Consider the following 23,685-nt stretch of genomic DNA (forward strand, 5'->3'; position numbering starts at 1 on the left):
TTGATGCTCCCCAAAGCTTGAGCTTTGAATAAAAGCACTGCCACACATATTAGGTTCACATTGAGTAAGATGTGAATGCTCCATAAAGGCTTTTCCACACTAAATACATTTGTACAGTTTCTCTCTAGTATGAGATCTCTCATGACACCAAAGGTGAGAATGTTTGATAAAAGCCTCATTACACATATTACATTTGTAAGGTTTTTCTGCTGTATGAATTCTCTGATGTGCCATAAGACTTGAACAATGGATAAAAGCCTTGTTATACACATTACATTTGTGTGGTTTCTGCCCAGTGTGTATTTTCCGAGGCCCAGTAAGGTTTCCAAATTGGGTAAACGTTTTGCCACACTCATTACATCTGTTAAGGTTTCTCTCTAGTATGGATTTTTCTGTTAACATGTGAGCATTCAGCAAAGGTTTTGCCACACTCACTACATCTGTAAAGTTTCTCTCCAGTAGAAGTACTCTCATGACTACAAAGGTCTCAATGTGTGCTAAAAGCTTTATCACATTTAGTACATTTACAAGGTTTTTCTCCTGTACGGATTCTCTGAGGTGCCAAAGGCCTGACATTTGGATAAAAGCCTTGTTACACACATCACATTTGGGTGGTTGCTAGCCAGTGTGTATTTTCTGATGATTAGTAAGTTTTCCAAGTCGGGTAAACGCTTTGCCACACTCATTGCATTTGTAAGGTTTGTCGCCAGTATGAATTCTCTTATGACACCAAAGGTGTGAAAATTGGTTAAAAGCCCTGCCACATTCATTACACTTGTAAGGTTTCTCACCAGTATGGATTCTCTTATGCTGAATAAGATGTGAACTCCTCCAAAAGGCCTTGCCACAGTCAATACATTTGTAAGGTTTCTCACCAGTATGAGTCCTCTCATGACGCAAAAGTTCTGAATGGTTGACAAAAGCCTTACTACATTTCTTACATCTATAAGGTCTTTCTCCTGTGTGAATTCTCTGATGTGCCACAAGGTATGACCTTTGGATAAAAGCCTTGTCACACACATTACATTTGTGTGGTTTTTCCCCAGTGTGTATTTTCTGATGCATAGTGAGATTTCCAAATTGTGTAAATGATTTGCCACACTCTTTACATTTGTAAGGTTTCTCTCCAGTATGCATTCTCTGATGATTTGCCAGGTTTGAATTTTGACTATAGGATTTGCCACTTACGAAACACTTATACACTTTCTCTCCTGTATGGACTCTCTGATGTGTAGTGAGTTTTGAACGCTGGGTAAAGGCTTTGCCACACTCATGACATATGTAAGGTTTGTCACCAGTATGAATTTTCTCATGACGCCTAAGGTGTGAAGATTGGATAAAAGCCCTACCACATTCATTACATTTATATGGTTTCTGTCCTGTATGGACTCTCTGATGTTTAGTGAGTCTTGAAGCCTGGGTAAAGGCTTTGCCACACTCATTACATTTGTAAGGTTTGTCGCCAGTATGAATTTTCTCATGACACCAAAGGTGTGAAAATTGGTTAAAAGCCCTGCCACATTCATTACACTTGTAAGGTTTCTCTCCAGTATGGATTCTCTTATGCTGAGTAAGGTGTGAACTCCTCAAAAAGGCCTTGCCACAATCAATACATTTGTAACGTTTCTCACCGGTATGAGTTCTCTCATGACGCAAACGTGCTGAATGTTTGATAAAAGCCTTATCACATTTAGTACATTTATAATGTTTTTCTCCTGTATGAATTACCTGATGTGCCTTAAGTCTTGACCTTTGGATAAAAGCCTTGTTACACAAGTTACATTTGTGCTGTTTCTCCCCAGCAGGTATTTTCTGATGACTACTAAGGTTGCCAAATTGGGTAAACGCTTTGGCACACTCATTACCTTTGTAAGGTTTCTCACCGGTATGGATTTTCTTATCTTGAGTAAAGCTTGAACACTCAACAAACACTTTGCTACATGCATTACATTTGTAAAGTCTCTGTGCAGAAAGAATACCCTCATGATTCATGAGGTTTGAGCTCTTGCTAAAATCCTTCCCACATTCATTACATTTATAAGATTTTCCTCTGGTGTATCCTCTCCTGGCTTGGGCAGGTAACAAATGATAAATCTTCCTAGATTTATTCCAAATGTTTTGGGTCCTGGGAGGAATTCTTTCAAGTGGTGAGACTGAGGAACCATTGCTGACAGACTTCTCAGTTGGATTACTACATTCATACGTTTCCTCCTCACTGTCAAATCTCTGGAGTTCACCCAGGTGTGCCTGCAAACTTAATCCAATTCTATTTTCCAAGCAGTTTATATACTGGTTTCCAGAACCACTTACGTTACTGTCCTGTTGTAACAAAGTCCTGATGAATGGTTCATTATTCATGACATACTGGTATGTATTTTTTCTCACAGAAACACTCTGCTTTTCAGGAAGAGTAACTGAGGGCTGATTAAGTGGCTGATCTTTCCTACAAGTGAGATTTTTGTTATGAGTCAAAGGCACTTCTTTGTAATTTCTTGCATCATCTCTCCACCGATTTTCAAACTCATGCCTATTTTCCCAGACTTCCTTGAGATCAAAATTCTTGATGCCATGGCTTTCATTTCTCTCCAATATCACTAAGTGGTAAAATTTTCCTTTATAAATGTCCTCTACTGGTGACAATTCCTTGAGTGCAAATCCAGGAGAAAGGCTTCCTATCAAATAGAGTTGGAAGATAAATATTTTATACTAAATTACATAATCACATACCTAAATAACACTTTATTATAAACAAAGGATGTTAACCAACCATGGTCTTCAAACACTACTGTCATATACAATGTTTTTGAGTTCTCTTTTTATAACGTTTTCCATAGTAACAATTTCTCTGATTTTGAGGTAATTTTTCGAAACACATTTTACACTATCCATATTTTTTGGACACATAACTGGATAATTAAATGAAACTTCATGATTACTGACCCCATTTATACAATGGCTATTTTATAACTGTGCATGAAATTATAGAGTTGTCTCTCTTCCTTAATTCTTAATCTTTATAAAAACGTGTTTACCTGAACCCAATATCTCATAATTCAGTGATGCTCAATGACTCTTTCATTCCTTCTAGTAGGAGTTCCTTATGGAATGTAAATCCTGTCTTTACATCTCCAAGACAAACTGCTTTAGAATTCCAGAGACTACTAGTTTGTGTAACTATGGTTACTTATTAACTTAACCCCCTAGATCAATCAACATGTAGGTTGTAACATACAGAGTCCTTAAAATATCTTGTTTCTTTCATCATATGCTCACACATTAGTAAACACACAGTATAATTAACTGCCAGATCAAGCTGCTATCCTGAGCAATTCATACACATGTCCCCTGTGTATGAATAGGGTTCCTTCTGCAGTACGGAGGGCAGGGGAGTCAGGTGCTGTGTAAACTGAGGTGCTTTGTTGATCAAAATTAATATACCAGGATATACAAGGGTGGTTTGTTTAGCTCAATGAAACATCTGAGGAAAGGCCAGGACTTGGATTCAGAAAAGCAAGAGTGAAGCATTAAGAAGTAACTGACCATGGGGGACAGTGCTTGTGCTTGCACATTTATGGGAATATGATTGTGGTGTAAATTAAAAGCAGGACCTTGGGGAAAAAGAAAACACATTCAGCAAAAGGCATAATACTGATGCATTCTGTAAGAACTCATACTATGGGCATGAAGCAAAGGTGGAAAACATTCAACAGGGAAACAGTAGAGGGTTATAGGAAAACTGTACAGTTATATCTAAGTTATATCTAATTGAATATTTGCTCTAAAAATTATCAAACTAAATATACCAAGACTTCGCTTCTAGGTATATACTCAAGACAATTATATAATGTATACATGTTACAGGAGACACGTTTTTAAGGTTGTTACTTATAAAGAGAGATACTGAGAACAAGCTTGTGAATGGGGGAGAGGCAGGGAGAGAGAGATTCCCCAGAAGTCTCCACACTGTAAGCGCACTGCCCAATGTGGGACTTGAACTCACTAACTGTAATTTCATGACCTAGGCCAAAAAAAGAGTCAGATGCTTAACTGACTGAGCCACCCAAGCCCCAAAATAATATATCATTATAGAAAAAGCTACAGCAAATCAGGTTAATGATACTGCTGGGACTAAAGCAGGAACTTTAAAAAATATGTTTCTAAGATATCACAAATTCTTAATTTAAAGAATGCCATAGGATAAGCTGCGGGGCTAAGCTGGTTAAGTGTCTGTCATCAACTCAGGTCATGAACACAGAGTTAGGACTTCAAAGCCTGTGACACGCTCTGTGCTGAAAGCTCAGAGCCTGGAGCCTGCTTTGGATTCTGTGTGTCTCTCTCTCCGCCTCTATACTGCTCATGCTCGCTCCCTTGCTGCCTCTCTTTCTCTCTCTCAAAATAAATAAACATTAAAGAAAAGTGGTAACTTTAATCAAGGAAAATATGTGTTGTAACAATTAGATATCACTGCACATTTATGAGAATGGCCAAAATCCACAAAACCAACACCAAATCCTAGTGAGAATGTGCAACTATAAGAACTCTCATTCATTGCTGGTGGAAATGCAAAATGGTACTCCCCTTTGGAGAAGTTTGCACTTTCTTACAAAACTAAATGTACTCTTAAATATGACCTAACATTCCCACTCCTTGGTATTCATTCAAAAAAGTGGAATATTTCTGTCCACATGAAAACATATCCGCAAAAGGGAAAAATCCTAAAATTTCTATGGAGCCGCTAAATTCCCGAATCGCCAAAGCATCTTGACAAAGAAGTACACGTTGGAGGCATCATGTTCCCTGATTTCAAACTCCCGGACTACAAAGCTATAGTCATTAAAACAGTATGGTATTAGCATAAAAATACACACATAGATCAACAGAACAGAATAGAGACCAGAAATAAACCCACACACATGCTCACTTAATTTACAACAAAGGAGACATGACTATAAAATGGGGGAAAGTATATTCTCTTCAATCAATGGTTTGGGAAAAAGGGACAGCCAGAGGCAAAAGCATGAAACTGGACCACTATCTGACACCATACACAAAAATTAACTCAGAATGGATTAAAGACTTAAACCTAAGACCTGAAACCATAAAACTCCTATTAAGAAAAGTTAGGGGTGGAGGGCCGGGGTGGCTCAGCTGGATAAGCTTCTTACGTTGGATGAGGTCATGATATCACGGCTTGTGAGTTCGAGCCCCATGTTGGGCTCTGTGCGGACAGCTCAGAGCCTGGAGCCTCTTAAGATCCTGTGTCTTTCTCCCTCTGCCCTTCCCCACTCAACACTCTGCCTCTCTCTGTCTCTCAAAAATAAAATTTAAAAAAAATTGAAAAAAAAAAAAAAAAGAAAGAAAAGTTAGGGGGTAATGAGCTCCTTGACACATGTGTGGGCAATGATTTTATTTTTAACTCTCCACACCAAAAAGGAAAAACAAGAAAAGTAAAAAAGGTGGGATTATATCAAACTGAAACGTGTTTACACAGCAAAGGAAACAGTTTTTGAACAAAATGAAAAGGCATCCTACTGAATAGGAGAAACTATTAGCAAATCATGCATCTGATAATGGACTGGTAATCTAAAACATTACCAAAACATGCTCAAATAACCCGATTTAAGAAATGGGCACAACATCTGAATAGACATTTTCCAAAGACTTAGAGATGGCCAACAGGACCATGAAAAGGTGCTCAATATCATTCATCATCAGGGAAATGCAAATCAAAACCACAATATCGCTTCACACCTAACATTAGAATGGCAGTTAGTAAAAAGACAAGAAACAACACGTGTTGTCAACGGGTGGAGAATGGTGTAGCCAAGAGAACTACTGTGTGATCCACCAATTCTACTGGGTATTTATCTGAAGACAACAAAAATACTAACTCGAAAAGACAGAAGCGTTCTGATGTTCACTGCAGCACTATGTATAATAGCTGAGATACGAACACAATCTAAATGTCCGTTGATGGGTGAATGGATAAAGATGTGTATATACAACACAATATTATCTAGCCACTAAGCAGAATACAATCTTGCCATTTGTGACAACAGAGATGGACCCTGAGGACAATATGCTATGTGGAATGAGTCAAAGACCACTGCAGTATGATTGCTCCTATGTGTGCAATCTTAAAGAAACAAAAACCCATTAGATACAGAGAACATATTGGTGGTTGCTACATGCAGGTAGCTGAGCAGAAAAGGGTGAAGGTGATCAAAAGGTTAATAAACAAAAAAGAGGGCTGCCTGGCTGGCTCAGTCAGTACACCATGCAACCTTTGACTTTGCAGTTGAGTTCAAACCCCACTCTGGTTGTAGAGATTACTTAAAATCAAAAGTTGCTGCTGCCTCTTGAGTTCTTAAAACAAACAAACAAACAAAACCAAAAAATATCAATATGGTGCTTTTGGTATACCAGGAATGCAATAACCATCTGTGGAATGATACATGTTTTTCCTACAGAAAAGCTAACTAGGTATCACCAAGCTGAGCTGTATTTACACTACATCTACTTTTGGATTTTCACTTTTTGGAATTATCCACATCATGACTTCCTCCTAATTAATGCACAAGGGAGCAACCTTCAGAAGCCAGGATGGCCGAGGAAAGACATAGACTTTTATCTACTTTATTAGACAGATGGTACAATTTTTGTGTCTCCTAAGAAGTTCTCCCCAGAATACAAAATGGAAATGGAAAGTGAATAGGTCCTGGGGTTTGCACTACAGAGACCTCACCTCCGACCTGTACGGAATGAGAACCAAGAGGGATCAGGGAAAAGACTCCTTAGGGACAGCCATCTCAGTCCCTCTCAAGCCACAGCACCAGTATGGTCGGAGGGGCTAGGTAACAGTGTTGTAGGTATTATCACTGGAAGTTTAAACTTCTACACATCTGATTTACTCGTTTGAATAACAGAATGAGAAGTGTGTGTGGGGTGGGGGAGGATTTCCTTTGAAAGCTCCTAAGAAATAAACTTGTATTTTCCCATAGATCCTTCCCAAACACTATTTACTGGAGCAATTTACTCTCTGCCCTTCTGAGCGGACTTGAGCTCACATTCCAATACATTCACATCCCCTGTCTGGATGTTTCCCTATCCTCACTTCATGTTCCACAGTCCAGGGCTCTTTCTCTTCTTCCAAAACCAAGATGATATTCAGCTCAAGAAGAGATTTCCGTTCATAAAGAAAAACAGAACATGATCTCCTCTGCTCTTCCAGAACACGTTTCCAGCTCTTGGTTCACCAAACAAGAAAGAACATTCATTTTGCTTGGTGTAGAAACCACGTATTTCAAAAATTACTCAAATGAGTGCCTGAGGGCTTAAGGATTATTTTAGGTGTGCAGACATCTGGGTTTTTTCTAAGAACTACTCAACCAACACCCTTACGAGGGTAAGACCACAGAATCAGAGATTTAAATAAATTCACCACGAGGTTTCCTTTTCCCCCCAACTTTAAATAACGTTATTGTCTCTGAACTTCATCTTTAAAGATTTCAGCGAAATTAGACTTTGCTAAGAATATAAGCGTTTTTATATCCTATTCCCCAGACTCCCAGATTGTTATTTAACTTCTAGTTACTTAACAGAGTGTAGTACTGGTTTCAGGAGTAGAATTTAGTGATTCATCAGTTACATACATACAACGACCAGGGCTCCTCATCACCAGTTCCCTCCCTTAGACTTTTCTGACTGCTAAGTTCTGCAACCACATCAACAAGCAGGAATGCAGAACTTCTGAAGGAAAGGGAAGTTGGAGTCCACTTGCCACATTATGAACCCTTTCCACTCTCAATCAAAACAGCTGCAATCACTCCCTTAAGAACAAGGAATTGGAACTCTTATGATCAAAACAGGGGCTCTCAATAGAAAATGCACAGCACAGACATAAAAAGTAACTACCGACTTCTGGAGGCAAGTTATCCTCACCCACGGAGACCAGGTTCCTGTAGTTCTCCAACATCACGTCCCTGTACAAGGCCCTCTGAGCAGGGTCCAGGCACTCCCACTCCTCCTGAGAGAAATCTATGGCCACATCCCTGAAGGTCAACCGTCCCTGAAAGGAAAACACATTTCACCAAATGGACAGGGAACATGTTCTTATTTGACCAAAGACAAGAGAAGCACAGATGTGTAAAGACTGATTTGACTAGAGTGAGTGTTCTTTGATCCGTGTAACATAATTTTGAGTTACAGTGAACATAAAATTAGCTACTTTAAAATACCATTAGGGGGCAATTATTGCATTCAAATATTGCACAAACATCACCTCTGTCTAGATCCAAAACTTTTTTATCAGCCCCATAGGAAAGACTTTACCCATAGTAAAGCAATAGGTGCTTCCTATTGCCCAGTCCCTGGCAACCACTAATGCTTTGTCTCTGTGGATTCACCGACCTTGGATCGTTTCATATATAAGGAAAAGGATCAAATATGTGGCCTTTTGCATCTGCCTTCTTTCACACAGAATCATCTTTGGGGTTCATCCACGATATAGTATGTATCAGTGGTCCATTTCCTTTCTTCTGGCTGCAGAATATTCCATTGCAGGAGTAGACCATATTCATTCAACTACTGTAAAGCATTTGTTTGTTACTACCTTTGGCTAATATTACTAAGTTCCAGTAGAAGTTGTGTTTGGATGCCTGTTTTCAATTCTTTTGGTTATATACCTAGGAGTGGAATTACTGGGTCACATGGTTTAATTTTTTCAGACTCTGTCACACTCTTTTCCACAGTATCTACGTTTTTATAGCAACATGTCATGATTTGAATTTCTCAACCTCTTTATTTTTGTGGTTTCATAATAATCATCCTAGTGGATGTGAAACGATAGCTCAGTGTAGTTTTGATTTTACATTTTAATGACTACTTTCATTGAACATCTCTTCATGTGCTGGGTTCATTTGTGTATCTTCTATGGAGAAGTGTCTATTAAAATCCTTTGACCGTTGTTCAAATTGGGTTCTTGGTATGTTGGTTGTCACTTGTGTAAGTTCTTCATATATTTTAGGTTCTAGATGCTTAGTAGATATGTGTTGGCAAATTATTTCCTCCCATTTGCTAGATTGTTCCACTTAGGTGATAATGTCCTTCACCGCACAGACGTGAATAATTGAGATGATGACCAATTTATCTACTTTGTCTTTTTCACTTTTGCTTTTAGGATCATGTATAAAAATCCACTGTCAACCCTAAGGTCATGAAAATTTACCCCTATGTTTTCAGTTCAGACTTTTATAATTTAGGCTCTTATTTAGTCTTTGATTAGTTCTGAACTGATTTCCTTATATGGTACAAGGTAGTTTCAATTTCATTCTCACAGATATCTAGATATGTCAGTACTATTTAAGAAACTTTTCTTTTTCCATTGTTTTCCGCACACTTGGAAAAAAGGAATGGATTATAGATGTATGGGTTTATTTGTGGATGCTTAGTTCTGTATCTTTGATCAATATTTCTAGCCTCTGATGCAATTATACTTTTGATTATTTCAAGTTATTGTAGAAGGTCTGATGTCGGGAATTGTAGGTCTTCCAATTTTGTTCTTTCTCATGTTTATTTTGGTTATGTGGCGTCCTTACCAATTCAATGAGTTTTAGAATCACGATTCCCATTTGGGCAAAACATGTTGGGATTTTGCTGAGGACTGCATTACTCTTTATATCGCTCTGGGGATCCCTCTGTTTTATGGTCTTCCAAGCCAGAATCCAAGATATCTTGACATTTACTTAGGTTTTCTTTAATTTTCCTCAGCAACATTTGTAGTTTTCACTCTGTATGAATCTTTCATTTCCCCGATTAATATTATTCCCACTTACTTTCTTGTTTTTGTAAATGGAATTGTTTACTTTCCATTTGTTGATTGCTACTTTGAAGATATGTAACTGAATTTTGAGTGTTGATATTGTATTTTGTAACTTCAATGAATTCATTCTAAGTCTGAGGATTCTTTATTTCTAAATAGGTGATCATGTAATCTATGAATGGAGATAGTTTGATTTCTTATCTCATTTTGACATATTTTATTTATTTTTCTTCTGTAATTTCTCTGGTTAGAACTACCAGGAGAGTGTTGACTAGTGGAGGCAACATGGAGCATGCTTGTTTTCTTCTTGGTATTAGGGGGAAGTTTTCAGGTGTTCACCATTGAGTATATGGTTAGCCACGGAATTTTAATAGCGCTTTTTCAGACTGAGCCAGTTCCCTTCTACTCCTAATTTTTGACTTTTTGTTGGACACAGTGTTTTGTATGTGTCTGTGGAGCCTAGCTGGTTTACAGTGCTGCTCACTGCTTTATAATTGGTATCTGGTTGTTCTACCCATTATTAAATACGGAGCACTGTGATCTCCAACCACTATAGTAGAACAAGCTTCTCAATGTTTGCTTCAGAAACTTGGGGGCTTTGTTTCTATGTAAGTATTTTTTATACTTGTTTTATCTTCCTAATGGATTGGCCCTTTTTTCAATATATGTTCTTCAATATCTTTGATGACTATTTTACAACTTAAACTCTATTTGGTCTGATATCTATATAGCTCCCCAACTAGGTTTCATTACTATCTGCATGGAATATCTTTTTCCATCCTGCTGTCAACCTATTTGTGTATCTAAAGCGAGCCTTGGAGCGCCTGGGTGGCTTAGTCACTTAAGCGTCTTACTCTCCGTTTCAGCTCAGGTCATGATCTCACAGTTTGTGGGTTCCAACCCAACACTGGTCTCCGGGCTGACAGTGCAGAGCTTGCTTGAGAGAATTTCTCTCCCCCTCGCTCTCTCTGCCCTTCCTCCACTCACACTCTCTCACGATCAAAAAATGCTTTGAAAAAATAAAGTGAGCCATATGCAGACATAGAGTGGAACCATTTGTAAAATTCCTTTCTCTTTTATTGAAGAGTTTAATTTAGGTACATTTTAAATTGCTACTGGTAAGAATTATTCTAACATCTGCTGTTTGTATGGCTAATATTTTGTTACATAATTCCTTCCTTCTTCGGGTGTCTGTGCGTGCATACCATTTTGATGGTCTATTTATTTTTCTGTACATTTTCAAGTTATTTTCTGAGTGGTTATCCTGGGGTATAGCTTACATATTAAACCACTAATATTTGAATTTCAGTTGATGCTAAATTAGCTTTAATGCCATACAAACAAGTGCTGTTATACATTCTCCCTTTATGTTGTTGTCAAAAACTACTTCATAAAAGATACGAACAGATGTTGCACACACTCAAGAGCAGATTTTTCTGATTGTTTTATTGTCTCTTAAGACATGTAGGACAAAATGAGTTACAAAACAAAAAGACAATAATTAGCTTTTATATTTACTTATGTAATTACCTTTACTAGCGTTGTTTACTTGTTCCTATGGCTTTGAGGTACTGCTAGTTTCTATCCATTTCAGCCTGAAGAACTCCACGTGGCATTGCCTATAGTCTAAGTCTGTAAGTGTGAACCCCCTCCGCATTTGTTCATCTAGGAATCTCAACTTGACTATCAATTTTGAAGTATAGTTTGCCTTGTAAGGAATTCCTGATACGGCTTTTTTTTTTTTTTTTTAATTTTTCAATCTTTTAATACCAAAGGAGACGGATTCCTGACCTCCACAGTTTCTAATGAGAAACAGACCATTAATTTTATTCAGAATCCCTGTACATGAGAAGTTGTTTCTGTCTTGCTACATTCCACATTCTTTGTCTTATAAAACTTGACTGATTATGTGACTGCCAGGGATCTCCATGCATTGGACCTAGTTGAATTTCATTGAGTTTTTTGGGCGTGTAGGTTCTCTTTGATAAATTTGGGAAGTTTTCAGCTCTTCTTTCTTCAATTATTCTTTCTGCCCTTCCTTCTAGAACTATTACGTTTATAGGAGTATTAGTTATAGTGTCCCAAAGGTTTCTTTGCCTCTGGCCATTTTTCTTCTTTTATTCCCTTTTATGCAGCTTTATTCCCCTCTCTCCTCCTCACACTTGACAATTTCAGTTAACCTCTGTTTAAGTTCACTGATTCTTTACTCTTTTTGTCCATCTGCTGATGAACCCTCTAGTGAATTTTCAATTCTGGTGTTTATACTTTAACTCCAGCATTTCTATTCCATCCTTTTGCTATAATTTCTATCTCTTTACTGATATTTTCTATTTGTCGAAACATTGTTCTCCTACTTCTTAGTTCTCTTCCACGTTTTCCTTTAGCTGAGGATGGTCAAGACGGTTGATTTAAAATCTTTATTTACTAAGTGGAATGTCTGTGCCTCCTCAGAAAGACCATCATCAACCTGGTAATCATGCTTAAAAGATGTACAATCTTCAAACATCCTTAGAAGTCTGTAGTGAAGTCGGCCTGCTCAGAAGCAGCCACCGTGGCATTCTTTGAAACAGTAAGGAATTGTAAAGGACCCATGTATCTTCATTTAGAGAATGCTCCCATGAGGATCTAAAAAAGCAGTTATTTCTTGTTGACTTTCATGAAAACGACTTCAAGCCATATGGCATGTAAAGATACCAATTTGCAGAATAAAACAGGATTAAATATTTACAGTAGAATATATTCTAAAATCATACTACAATACAAAAATGCACGTTTGGAAAATATGCACGAAAGAGAACATCAGTTCTTGATGAAGAAAATCTGTGATGGTGGAAGACATGACAGGGAAGAGGATGTTTTACTTCTTAGTTTCAAAAATGCATTAGTGTGTGAAAATGAACTGCAAAAATCTATACAACTGAAGTTTAATACATACATACAAAAATAATAATAAAATTTAATAATAATATGTAAAATTAAAATTGAGCACCATCCTCTGTGATGACAGAAAGTTCTGCTATGTCTGGCTAAATTATACACATTTTTCTCTAAAAACTGTACAACATATAAGAGTTCCTAAAAGAAACCATGGTCTTTAAGAGATGGATGTGCTATCAATAATTTATACATTTACTATTATATGGAGAAATAGGTTCTAGAATCACTTATACTTACCTAAATGGGTTAAGAAAGCTTAGGGCAGAAAGATGCCATCACAGAGCTAAAGCGCCCAGGGTTAAGTCATTAAATAGAGAAATGCTTAGGACAGAAAGAAGCCACAATTGAGCAAAATCACCCGAGGTTAGTTAGCAAGATATTGTAATGGGATACTCAGCAACTTTGTATATCATCTGCAGAAAATTACTTTCCATCTGACACCAATCTACTAATGTACTTTAATCACAAACTGCACTTACACCCCAGACCCTTTGCTTCTTACCCACACAATTTAATGATTCCTGTCTGATAGTTTTGTCCACATTAACACGTGTAAGATCTTATTTTCTTCACATTCACCATGTGTGTAGTATCTTGGGAGCTCAATAAATACAGAGATGAAGCCCTGTTGGGGCCTCCTGTCTCCTCCCGGACATTAGCCTCTCTCGTATTCCATTCTATGTCTGTTCTCTTCCTGGGCAAGAGAGAACTCAAGGCTCATAATCTTTGCCAGATGGTGATCCCGATGGGATAGAAATCGACATGATAAAAACCGAGGTGACCAAAGACCATGTGATAGAAGGTGACGTGAAGTCAACATGATTAGAAGAAAAGCCGTCGTGACTAAGAAGTCGACGTGAAGCAGGGGACGTGTCTAAGAAGACAATGTGGTAGAACACAATGTAGCTAGAGGCCAACGTGGCTAAGAAGCGAATGTAACTCAGGGACTGCAGAAAGTCACAGAATGACTAGAACTCTACAAACAGAAAAAGTGCATGGGTCTACAATCTCTCCTGATGAGGTAAGAGAAAAGCAAAACTGTATTAGGATTCACTGCCGTGGAACTTTTGAGAGAATTATTATGGGAGACTCCCTATCCCTAGAACAGACAACAACAAATTCATACAGCACTTCTTAAATTACTAATGGTGGGGCGCCTGGGTGGCGCAGTCGGTTAAGCGTCCGACTTCAGCCAGGTCACGATCTCGCGGTCCGTGAGTTCGAGCCCCGCGTCAGGCTCTGGGCTGATGGCTCGGAGCCTGGAGCCTGTTTCCGATTCTGTGTCTCCCTCTCTCTCTGCCCCTCCCCCGTTCATGCTCTGTCTCTCTCTGTCCCAAAAATAAAAAAAAAAAAAAAATTACTAATGGTTATCCAGCAACACTGTCCTTGGTCTCCTGAGCAAGGAACCTTCGACTTAGACATTTGGGAACGAACAGGTAAGACACACTAAAGGAATAACATATGGAAGGCGCCAATGTTCTGCCTGAGTTATTCTTATATAGTCTACTGTCCCTATTGCCATTTTCCCCCTGAGCACAGAAGATGTTTATGAAGATTAGACCAACTGAGAGTAAATAAAAACTTTTGCCACGGAACCTAAACCTCCTTATTGTCAGCCAGCCCCTTCAGCAACCCTACACCCTGAGAATGCCAACTCCCCGCTTTGTCAATGGGAAAAAATCTAACCTGTTAAAGGAACAAAAGATTCCTTCTGAAGACATCCTCACTCCGATGCAACAACCTACTAAGAATGCCCTTATGGTGTTTACAGACACCTCAAGAAAACTCACAAAACTTCCTGCCTTTGGAAAATTGGAAAAAAATGGGAACACATATTATAAACTGAACCAGGGTCTACCTAATATTCATAACCGCAAGCCATATCATGACCTATAGAAACCTTTTCCCAACCTTAAAATTGTCTGAGATGTCAACATACCAAGACCATCCACTTCAGACTTCCTCACCAGTGTTTCAGGTAAAAATTAACCATGGGGAACAAACTGTCTTAGGGGGACCCAAATGTAAGTTTGTTGGTTTGAAATAGACCTGTTAATCAAAGGTCAAATAAGCTCATGTTACAACTTAAAGTAATTGGAAACTTCGTCTCACAGGTTTCATGAGTCATTGTTACACTAGCTTTCAAAGGCTTTAGTAACTCGAAAAGTTTTCCGTGCATGATAAATTGGGATTGAATTTGTTGGGACATCTAGGCCTTTTCTAAATAGGATAGGATGCTAAATCACTGATTACTAAGTAAGGCTCATCTGCTTTCAGCTTCTTATTGCCGTGAAAGTGAGGATATCGGGGTCTAATGGTAAACACACTTGGTGGTATACAACTTTGAGTTTTTTTCTAACAAATTTTCCAAAATTTAAATTGTAAATGAAGTCTTTTTGACCAATTAGACTTCTTTAGTATGTTAAGTTACTCTGGAAACATGAAACAAATAATAATCCTTAGGTTACACTTCAGTAATGCTACACCTATTATAGAGATTATACGCAATTCCTAGCTTTAATATTTTTTGGCATAAGGTCATCACTTGATATTCTGATAATTGAAGTGTTATGTGCCACAGAAGTAACTGAATTTCCTTCTCACCTCCATTAGATCTTTTAATCATGTCCATTTTTGCGTCTTTTTTGTCATAGTTTTGTGACTCCTGTTGGAAGGCTTCTTCACTGCTATCACTCCCAGTAGACAGATGATCCTTTATACTCAAGGAGGCTGTTTCCCCTGCACTGTCTTTCCTTTTCCTAACTCTGCTATACCTACCCCAACTTACCAATGTTGCCCCTAGGGATGGACTCTCTATGGCCCTATTCAACAAGAAGTTGTTATACAGGAGAAGACCATCCACCCTCAGCAACCTTCAAGATTTTAAGAGTCAAAACTTTCACAGGGAACAATGTGGAACAAAGGAAGAAGGAAATGGCAAATGAAATTAAAATTCCCTACAATCCACAAGGACAAGCAGTTGTAGAATGAGCACATTAAAAAATATGTTAAAAACAACAAAAAAGGCAGAATTACCCATGGTTATCTACATTACAAGCTCAACTTCTCCTCGATCACACTAGGATCACTCTTACGTTTTCAAATCTTGACCCTCAAGGACTAACGCAGCTAAGCTCCATTTTCCTAAATTCCATAAACCCTCTCACCTATGGTGCCAGTTCAAACTTCTCACTTGGGTCTGAGAATATGCTTGTATTCTTTCAGATTCTGGACCTCTGGGGATTCCCTCTTGGTTGGTGAAGCCGTATTATAGCATGGGGGAGACCCCCAGAACACCTTCCCATCAACCGGGACTTCCAGAGAATGACTCACAATGAACGACCACCGCTCCATTTTCAGGATGGAAGAAACCACTTCACTGTTCCTCATCCTGAAGTCGCTCCACAAATGCAATTCCTAGCTCCTCATATAACATGAGGGAAGCCTAAACGCCTGTCAAACCAGGCCCACTTCCTCTTACAACGCAGTGGTATTGCCTACACACCTGATCTGCATCTGATGGCAATGATCTCCACCACTGGTATTAAGCAGGCAAAGGCGTTTCATAGGCCTCTTAATCATGGGGATCCAAGCCACAGTAAGCGTTACAGCCTCTGCTACCATTGCTCGAATTAGTCTTCAGCACACTATGAAACTGCACATGTAGCTTAACCCAGTTATGGTCAACCTTATCGAAGAGCTAATAAGCCAAACTTCTACAAACAAATAATGGCACGCTTAAAAGCCCTTATGGCTGCCATCCAACTTATAGGAAAAAGACAATAGGTGCTAAACCTCCATTATAACTATGTGAAGCGGAACACTTGTACGATGTCTCCTTTTATGCCATTGCAGAATCACTCTTCAAACCTCCAACAGCAAAATATGGATCAGGTAGCCATTATGACAGTCCTCACACGCAAACTTAAGATGAAAAAAACCAAAATGGGGAGCCAGGGGGAAATAGGTTCAAGATCCCTTAGACTTCCACAAACAGGTTAGAAAGCTTAGGGCAGAAAGCTGCCACCACGGGACAAAAGCACCCAAGGTAAAGTCATTAGCTAGAGAAAAGCTTAGGGCAAAAATCTCCCACCATGGGGCGAACGTGCCCAAAGTTAGCTAGCGAGATACTGTAATGGGATCACGAGTAACTTCTTACAGCACCTGCAGGAAATTCCTTTCCATCTGACGCCAATCTACTAATGTACTTTGGTTACACACTCCACTTGCCTCCAGACCCTCTGCTTCCTACACACACAAGTTAATGATTCCTGTCTGATGGTTTCTCCACATTCATGTGTGTAAGATCTTGTTTTCTTCATGTGTACCACATGTGTAATATCTCATGAGCTCAAAAAATACTGAGACAAAACCCCTGTTGGGGGCCCCTGTCTCCTCGCAGGCGTCACCCTTTCTCGTATTCCATTCTGCATCTGCTCTCTTCTGGACAAGAGAGAACTCCAGTCTCATCGTCTGTGACACTGTTTGACATGTAAGTTGGTTCTACACTTGAAAACCAATTGTGTTAATAAACCAAGACACCCTCTCTACTTCTCATTCCTACTTTCAACTTTCTATTCTATTCCAAAGTATTAATATCGTGGAGTCAGAAGCACAATGAGTCCCTGGTTTAATTTCAAAATGCATTTGTAAAACCGGATGCGGTAAATTTCCATCACTCTTATTTTCCAGGGTTCCTCAGGTACTTTTGCACGTTAATACATGACTTACATACATAATCTCTTTAATCCTGGTTTATATGAGCTGAAAAAGGATCCAGGAGGGATCTCTGAAGAATCCTTCCTGAAGAGACAAAGACTAACTCCCTATCTCCAGTCCTAGCCTGTGTAGAACAACATCCCAGGATGACCACCTAACAGGTACCTCTTCCTAAGTTCCCCGTCACTTGGTCACAGTTAAGATGAAATATGCATGGAGAGGAGGGGACATTGGGAGAAAGCCCTGGGTGTGAGTAAACAACTCAGGCAGGACACCTCACAGACAAGATTAACAAGTCCAAAGTGACATTTTAGGAAGAAAAATCAACAAAAAATGGGATTTTACCTGGAAAAGAGCCATTCCTTCTTTTTTCCCCCTTCTTCTGGTCTTCTTTCTCAAGTAAGGTTATACTGTGTGACAAAAAGGATGTTGTTTAATTTTCAGAATCAACATAACCCCATCCTCTGCCATAATATACATATGGGGAGAAACTTGCCATGGGAAAAAGGCCTTTGCTGCCCACTGCAACAGGAGGGATGTGGAAACAATAAGGTCCTATGTGGAGGCCCACAAGTGCATTTTTTACCCACTTCTTCACGAAGGCCTCCCCTACCGCTCAAACTTACACACTCCACTGCAACTGCATTGTCTTGTCTACCTGGCACTTGGCCAAAGGGAATGGGCTCATTCAAGTTCTTGGCTCCTCCCTAGGTAGCCCGTATCCAAGGAATGGATGATGCAGGACACAGAAACCTGTCCATGCCATCAATATGGACCAACTCTTAAGGGCCACCCAGCTCCAGAGCTCCCTGGAAGCCGTACTGAGAAGTTTAGATCTTTGTCCTGATGCTGACGGGAAGCCTGTAAGAGGGTTTAATGTCAAAAGATGACACAATCAAATTTTTAAGATTTAGCCAGGATACACAGAGAGGGTGGAGGTTACAGAGGGACGTCCCTGTCTCTGAGCTATGCTCCTGCTTCTTTCCCAGTGGCTTTCGATATTTTTGGAACTGGGTCACATTGTGAACTCCCACTATAACTGCACACTCTCTCCCAGAACACTACCAAAGACGCACCTAGTTTTGAAAATCATTTCACGCAACCTATTAACTCGGGTTCAGAATTCTTCGTCTATTGTCTCCTGTTACAGTTGGGTCCATCGGGGGTTACAGGGGGAGTTAATTTGCTAAGTTACCCTGAAGAAGTCTCAGTTGAATGAGCAGAACTGGGTGTAAGAAATCTCTGAAAAGGTGGCCTGGAGAGGTTGAAGTAGAAAGGGCTTGTCCTAATTCCAGATTACCTTTCATGTTCCTGAAGGAGAGAAGCTTCTCTTTTATGGGTTTAAGCAAACCCAAGCATTTAATTCCTCTTTTCCAGAAAAGCTGTATGAAATTACAAATAGTTACTGGTCCTGGAAAACATGAAAAAGGGTCACCTGTGGGCACGAGGTCTGAACTCTCTGTATTATGAATGGATGAGCTCTGCTGGAACCAAGTTCCACATCAATCAAGACCACCCTTCAACATCTGTACAGAGAAGACAGAGGGGACCTGAGGGGATCATCTACTTAGCTGGAGAACTCACCTCAAAGCTTGATAATTTATAAACTGCTTTAACGCAAGAAGAGAACTGCTGAATTATTAAATTAGTTAAATAAAATTCTTTAAGAGACATCAAAGAATCCTTGCAATACATATGGTAGAGTAGAAAAGCATATAAAACTCATACTCTGAACAATAAAATTACAGGAGAAAATAATTTGGAAATTGAAAAGCTCTCCAGTGGAATCTGAGATTAAAGTCACAAGTGTGAGGATACATCAAATTCAGAAAAGAATGCCATGAGCCACGAAAAAACGGGGAGAGACAAACAGTATTGTTAATAATGGCCATCGTAAAAGCACCATGTGGTTACAGAAAGTCCCCTTTAACTGACAGTTCTAATCCCCCTGGATGAGTAGGGGTTGCCAATGGCATTATCTTCTGATGCAATGCTTAGAAAGTGCAGATGCCTCAAACACCAGGTTTCACAACTCTCGATCTCTTCTCCACAACTGAAACAATTCACCAAATGTTGGATTAACGAGGTCATAAAACTTCAAGTCGGTACTTCACAACTTAATATCCTCGGTTCTTCACTAGGGTTTGGGTCCTGTGCCTTGTCTGTGACCCCTACGCGTTTTCTTCTCTGTATAAGTCTGTGTCCTTGTTTCTCTTCAGTGCTTTTGTCCATTTCCGTTTCCCTCCGTCGCTATTCCTCCTCCAACAGACAGTTTCACTCTATTCTGCGGCAGCCTGTTTCAATCCCCGCCGGTTTTTCTCCCCACACTTTCTGATGACCCTCTAACTCCGCAGATTTCTGCGTCCTTCCCCGCCATCTCCGTCCACACCCTGACGGACGGCCACCCTGCGGCCAACGGCCTGCACCCACCTCCCTAGTGACGACTGTGCCCGACGCAGCATGGGGTTGGGGGCACGGGGGACACTCGGCAGTCAGAGAAAGGTTCTGAGCAGGAAAGTGACCGGCAAGGATATCGGGGTCTGCAAGGGCCACAGGCAGAACGGCTTGGCCCGAACCTGCCTCGGAGCGATTTTAACCGAAAACGACCACAGACCCCCGGGACCCGCCCCGAGAGAAAGGACTCGGAACGTCTTAGAGCCAGGCCGCGAGAGATGAAAGGGAGAAGACGGTTCGAGAATTTTACCTTACCAGGCGACCCCGGAACCTGGGGTGGAGCCCCAGGCACTGAGCAGCGCAACCGCTGGCGCGAACCACAAAAATGGAGACTCACTCACCCCACAGCGCACGTTGCCCTGCTGGATCAGCTTCCGGGGCTGCAGAAAATGGCGCACGCGCGTGCGTCGCGGGGCGGTGCCGGGGCGTGTCCAGGACACATCCGGTGGGGCGGGTCCAGCGCACCACTCTCCTCCTAGCGTCTGCGGGTCTGTTTTCTCTTCCGGCCGCGCGCTTTCGGGTTCCGCTTTTGGATTCCGTCCGATCCCTCTGGTGTCGTTTCGAGCCAGGCTGGGTGCAACCTCAGGGAAGGGTGGGTCGCTTCTGTTGGGAGCGGCGATATTTCACAAGTTGAGCCCGGTGCCCGGTGAAGCAATTTGGGGGGGGGGGGCTCGGTTGGGGGGGTGGTGAGAGAAAAGTCTTTAGAGAGCGGTGGACACGCGCTCTAGGGGGGAGGCGGAGCAGTGTGGGGACCTGGCGCCCGGGATCCTCGTGGGTCGACTGAGACCCGGATAGTGACAGCTCCTTGTTTAATGAAGTAAAAGCCGGGGTGGTCAGTGTCGGTGATGGACGCTAGAATGCGACACGCACAACTGTTCTGGGGGGCGGGGGGCGCCTGTGTGGCTCAGTAGGTTAAGCCTGACTTTGGTTCTGGTCCTGATCTCCCTATGGTGGGTTGGAGCCTCCCATCGGGCTCTGTGCTGACACCTCAGAGCTTGGAGCCTGCTTTGGATTCTGTCTCCTTCTCTCTCTGCCCCTACCTCGCTCGCACTCTCTCTCTTTCAAAACTAAAATAAACATTAAAAGAAATAAACACTGTCCTGTGGGAATTGTGCTGTTCGGTATTAACTCGTCATCAGACTTTTCACTCAACTGTCACTTCTCGCCATCCCTTGGACTGCACTCCAGGCTTTCCCCGCCGGGCCTTGGGCTGTGGGACGGAGCGCTGGCACGTTGCTTTAAAGGAATAAAAGTTTCTGCGTCAATGGGTGTTGATTAAGCTCTCTCTCTTAAATTTGATATTCAACTCCACACCTCTCCAGATGAATTACAAATCCAAATGTCTTTGAGACCTACCAGTGGTACCTGTATGTGCTTAAGCCCTTAACTGCCAAATTTCATTGCAATTTTAATTAAAGTGTTTGTTCTCAGGTATTTTAGAAGTCTATTTTTTTCTTGAAAATTAGAGTTTTAAAAATCTATTTATTTTGAGAGAGAGCACGGGAGGGAATGCAAGCGGGAAGGGGCAGAGAGCTAGATCTAGAATCCCAAGCAGGCTCTGAGCAGAGCCCTCTGTACGCCGCCCCTCACCCCATGTCTGGACTGGATATCGCAAACCCTTATATGACCTCAGCCGAAACGAAGAGTCCCTGGCTCAGCCAACTGAGTGAGACACCCAGGTACCCAGAAAATTAGATATTTTAACTGATCCTTTTGTTTCCTGTTTCTGATTGCTTGGTTTCAAGGGCAGATAACGAAGCTTCTAAAAGGTGGACTCCTGGGGCGCCTGGGTGGCTCAGTCGGTTAAGCGTCTGACTTCAGCTCAGGTCACGATCTCACACTCCGTGAGTTTGAGCCCTGCATCGGGCTCTGGGCTGATGGCTCAGAGCCTGGAGCCTGCTTCCAGTTCTGTGTCTCCCTCTCTCTCTGCCCCTCCCCCGTTCATGCTCTATCTCCTTGTGTCTCAAAAATAAATAAACGTTAAAAATAAATAAATAAAAGGTGGACTCCTTCAGAGAGATTAACTTTTCCTAGTACTGATGAAATTCTGGTTTTGAAGTATTTCCACAAACATATAAGGATTTCTGTTCTGTACGTAAATGGTGCAAGCAAATTCTACCACTAGTGTTTCACGTTTTCAGCAGCGTCATATACACTCTTAATAATTTTTAATAGGAAATGTGCCAGTTAATAGCTCCTCTTCTGTTTCCTGTGGAAATTCTGAAGGTGGTGCTGGCCGCATTTGCTTTTCACATCCTCTCTATTATGTGACTGCCCCTTCCAGAGCTTAAATCTCTGCAAGGAGTGAATTAAAAAGTAACTACACGTTGTCTAACAGTTGACAATAGTTTATAGGTATCTTGTCATTTTAGACAGTTGTGTATTCCTGTTGTGTATTCCTTCTGCAGCGTGCAGAGACAATCCTGGACACAATAACGTCAGGGCTCCAGAGAACAAAAGGGCTGACTGTTAAGAAAAAAAAAAAACAAAACATGGAGTGATTAGAGCACAGGGGTTCAGCTCCCACCAACTGGGATTTTCAGAAAGAGCCAAATGACATGAAAAGGTGGAAGAGGGAGCTTAAAAAGACACAAAGGTGTTTACCAAGACAAGGATGCCTTGGGTAGACCTCACCTCTGGGGAAATTCTGGAGATGTTGTTCCTGTAAAAGTGCTGGACCCACTGCTTGTATCTTAAAAGCTTGAAAACTAGGGAGATACTGCCCCAGGGCATGAATCCCAAATGTCTGACAGGAGGGAAGGTTAAAAGTGGTGATTGTGTGATCTTGGTATTCAGCACCCCCAGTCATGTTTCTATGTGGTTTTCACGGTTCAGTCAGTCACAGGAAGATTGAAAGTGGTATTTACCACCAAGTTACGATTGGGCAGCTGACTGTTAGAGAGGCACGCAGAGCCTCTATTTTAAGTTCTATCATCTTGGAGTTCCTGGGGCCAATCGTGATGTCCTGGAAGACAGTCAAGAAGCAGGTGCTGCCAATGGATACACCACTGGCCACTCGGAACATACAAAACAAGTTGCATCAAAACTCAATGAGGATGTTTTTGTGCCTATTCTTCAGTATTCTGTAAGATTTTTACAGTCACATTGATAGTTTGAAGAAACTGATCGTACCTATATCAGGATCAAACTAAATTTATAAATTAGCTAAAGGAGAATTGACCTTTCTATAATATTGAGTTTTTCCACCCAAGAACATGATGTAAATTTCCATTCATTTATTTCTCCTTTCCTATATTTCAGGAATTTTTTTCCCCATATAGGCTTTACACATTTTTTTAGATTCATTCCTGGTTAGTTTATTTCATTTTATTTATTTATTTTTTTTTTTAATTTTTTTTTCAACGTTTATTTATTTTTGGGATAGAGAGAGACAGAGCATGAACGGGGGAGGGGCAGAGAGAGAGGGAGACACAGAATCGGAAGCAGGCTCCAGGCTCCGGGCCATCAGCCCAGAGCCCGACGCGGGGCTCGAACTCACGGACCGTGAGATCGTGACCTGGCTGAAGTCGGACGCTTAACCGACTGCGCCACCCAGGCGCCCCTCATTTTATTTTTTTACAACAATATTTGTTTGTATATTTGTTCATTTATTTGAGAGAGAGAGAGAGAAAGGAGGGGAGAGAGAGAATCCCAAGCAAGCTCGATGCTCAGCACAACAAGACACAGGGCTCAATCCCATGACCCTGGGATCACAACCTGAGCTGAAATTAAAAGTCATATTCTTAACTGACTGA

General features: G+C 40.8%; 1 protein-coding gene across 2 annotated transcripts; it reads right to left on the minus strand.

The window, feature by feature from the left end:
• Window positions 1-487: 487 nt before the first annotated feature.
• LOC112850882 (zinc finger protein 677-like) lies at window positions 488-20,559 on the minus strand. 2 transcript variants are annotated; one of them, XM_086690601.1, is made up of 4 exons: window positions 20,181-20,555; window positions 17,822-17,886; window positions 7,915-8,068; window positions 488-2,672 (listed from the first exon to the last, which is right to left on the minus strand). In XM_086690601.1, the coding sequence occupies exons 2-4, from the start codon at window positions 17,834-17,836 to the stop codon at window positions 619-621; spliced, it is 2,223 nt and encodes a 740-aa protein (XP_086546727.1). In that variant the 5' UTR covers window positions 17,837-17,886; window positions 20,181-20,555; the 3' UTR covers window positions 488-618. The 2 variants fall into 2 exon arrangements, with proteins under 2 accessions (XP_086546727.1, XP_086546728.1); XM_086690602.1 differs by lacking the exon at window positions 488-2,672 and adding an exon at window positions 5,391-6,366 and having other exon boundaries at window positions 20,181-20,559.
• Between the last annotated feature and the right edge of the window lie 3,126 nt (window positions 20,560-23,685).

This window comes from Puma concolor, chromosome E2 (assembly GCF_028749965.1).
Source record: "Puma concolor isolate L17-30 chromosome E2, mPumCon1.1.hap2, whole genome shotgun sequence".
Classification (NCBI taxonomy): Eukaryota; Metazoa; Chordata; class Mammalia; order Carnivora; family Felidae; genus Puma; species Puma concolor.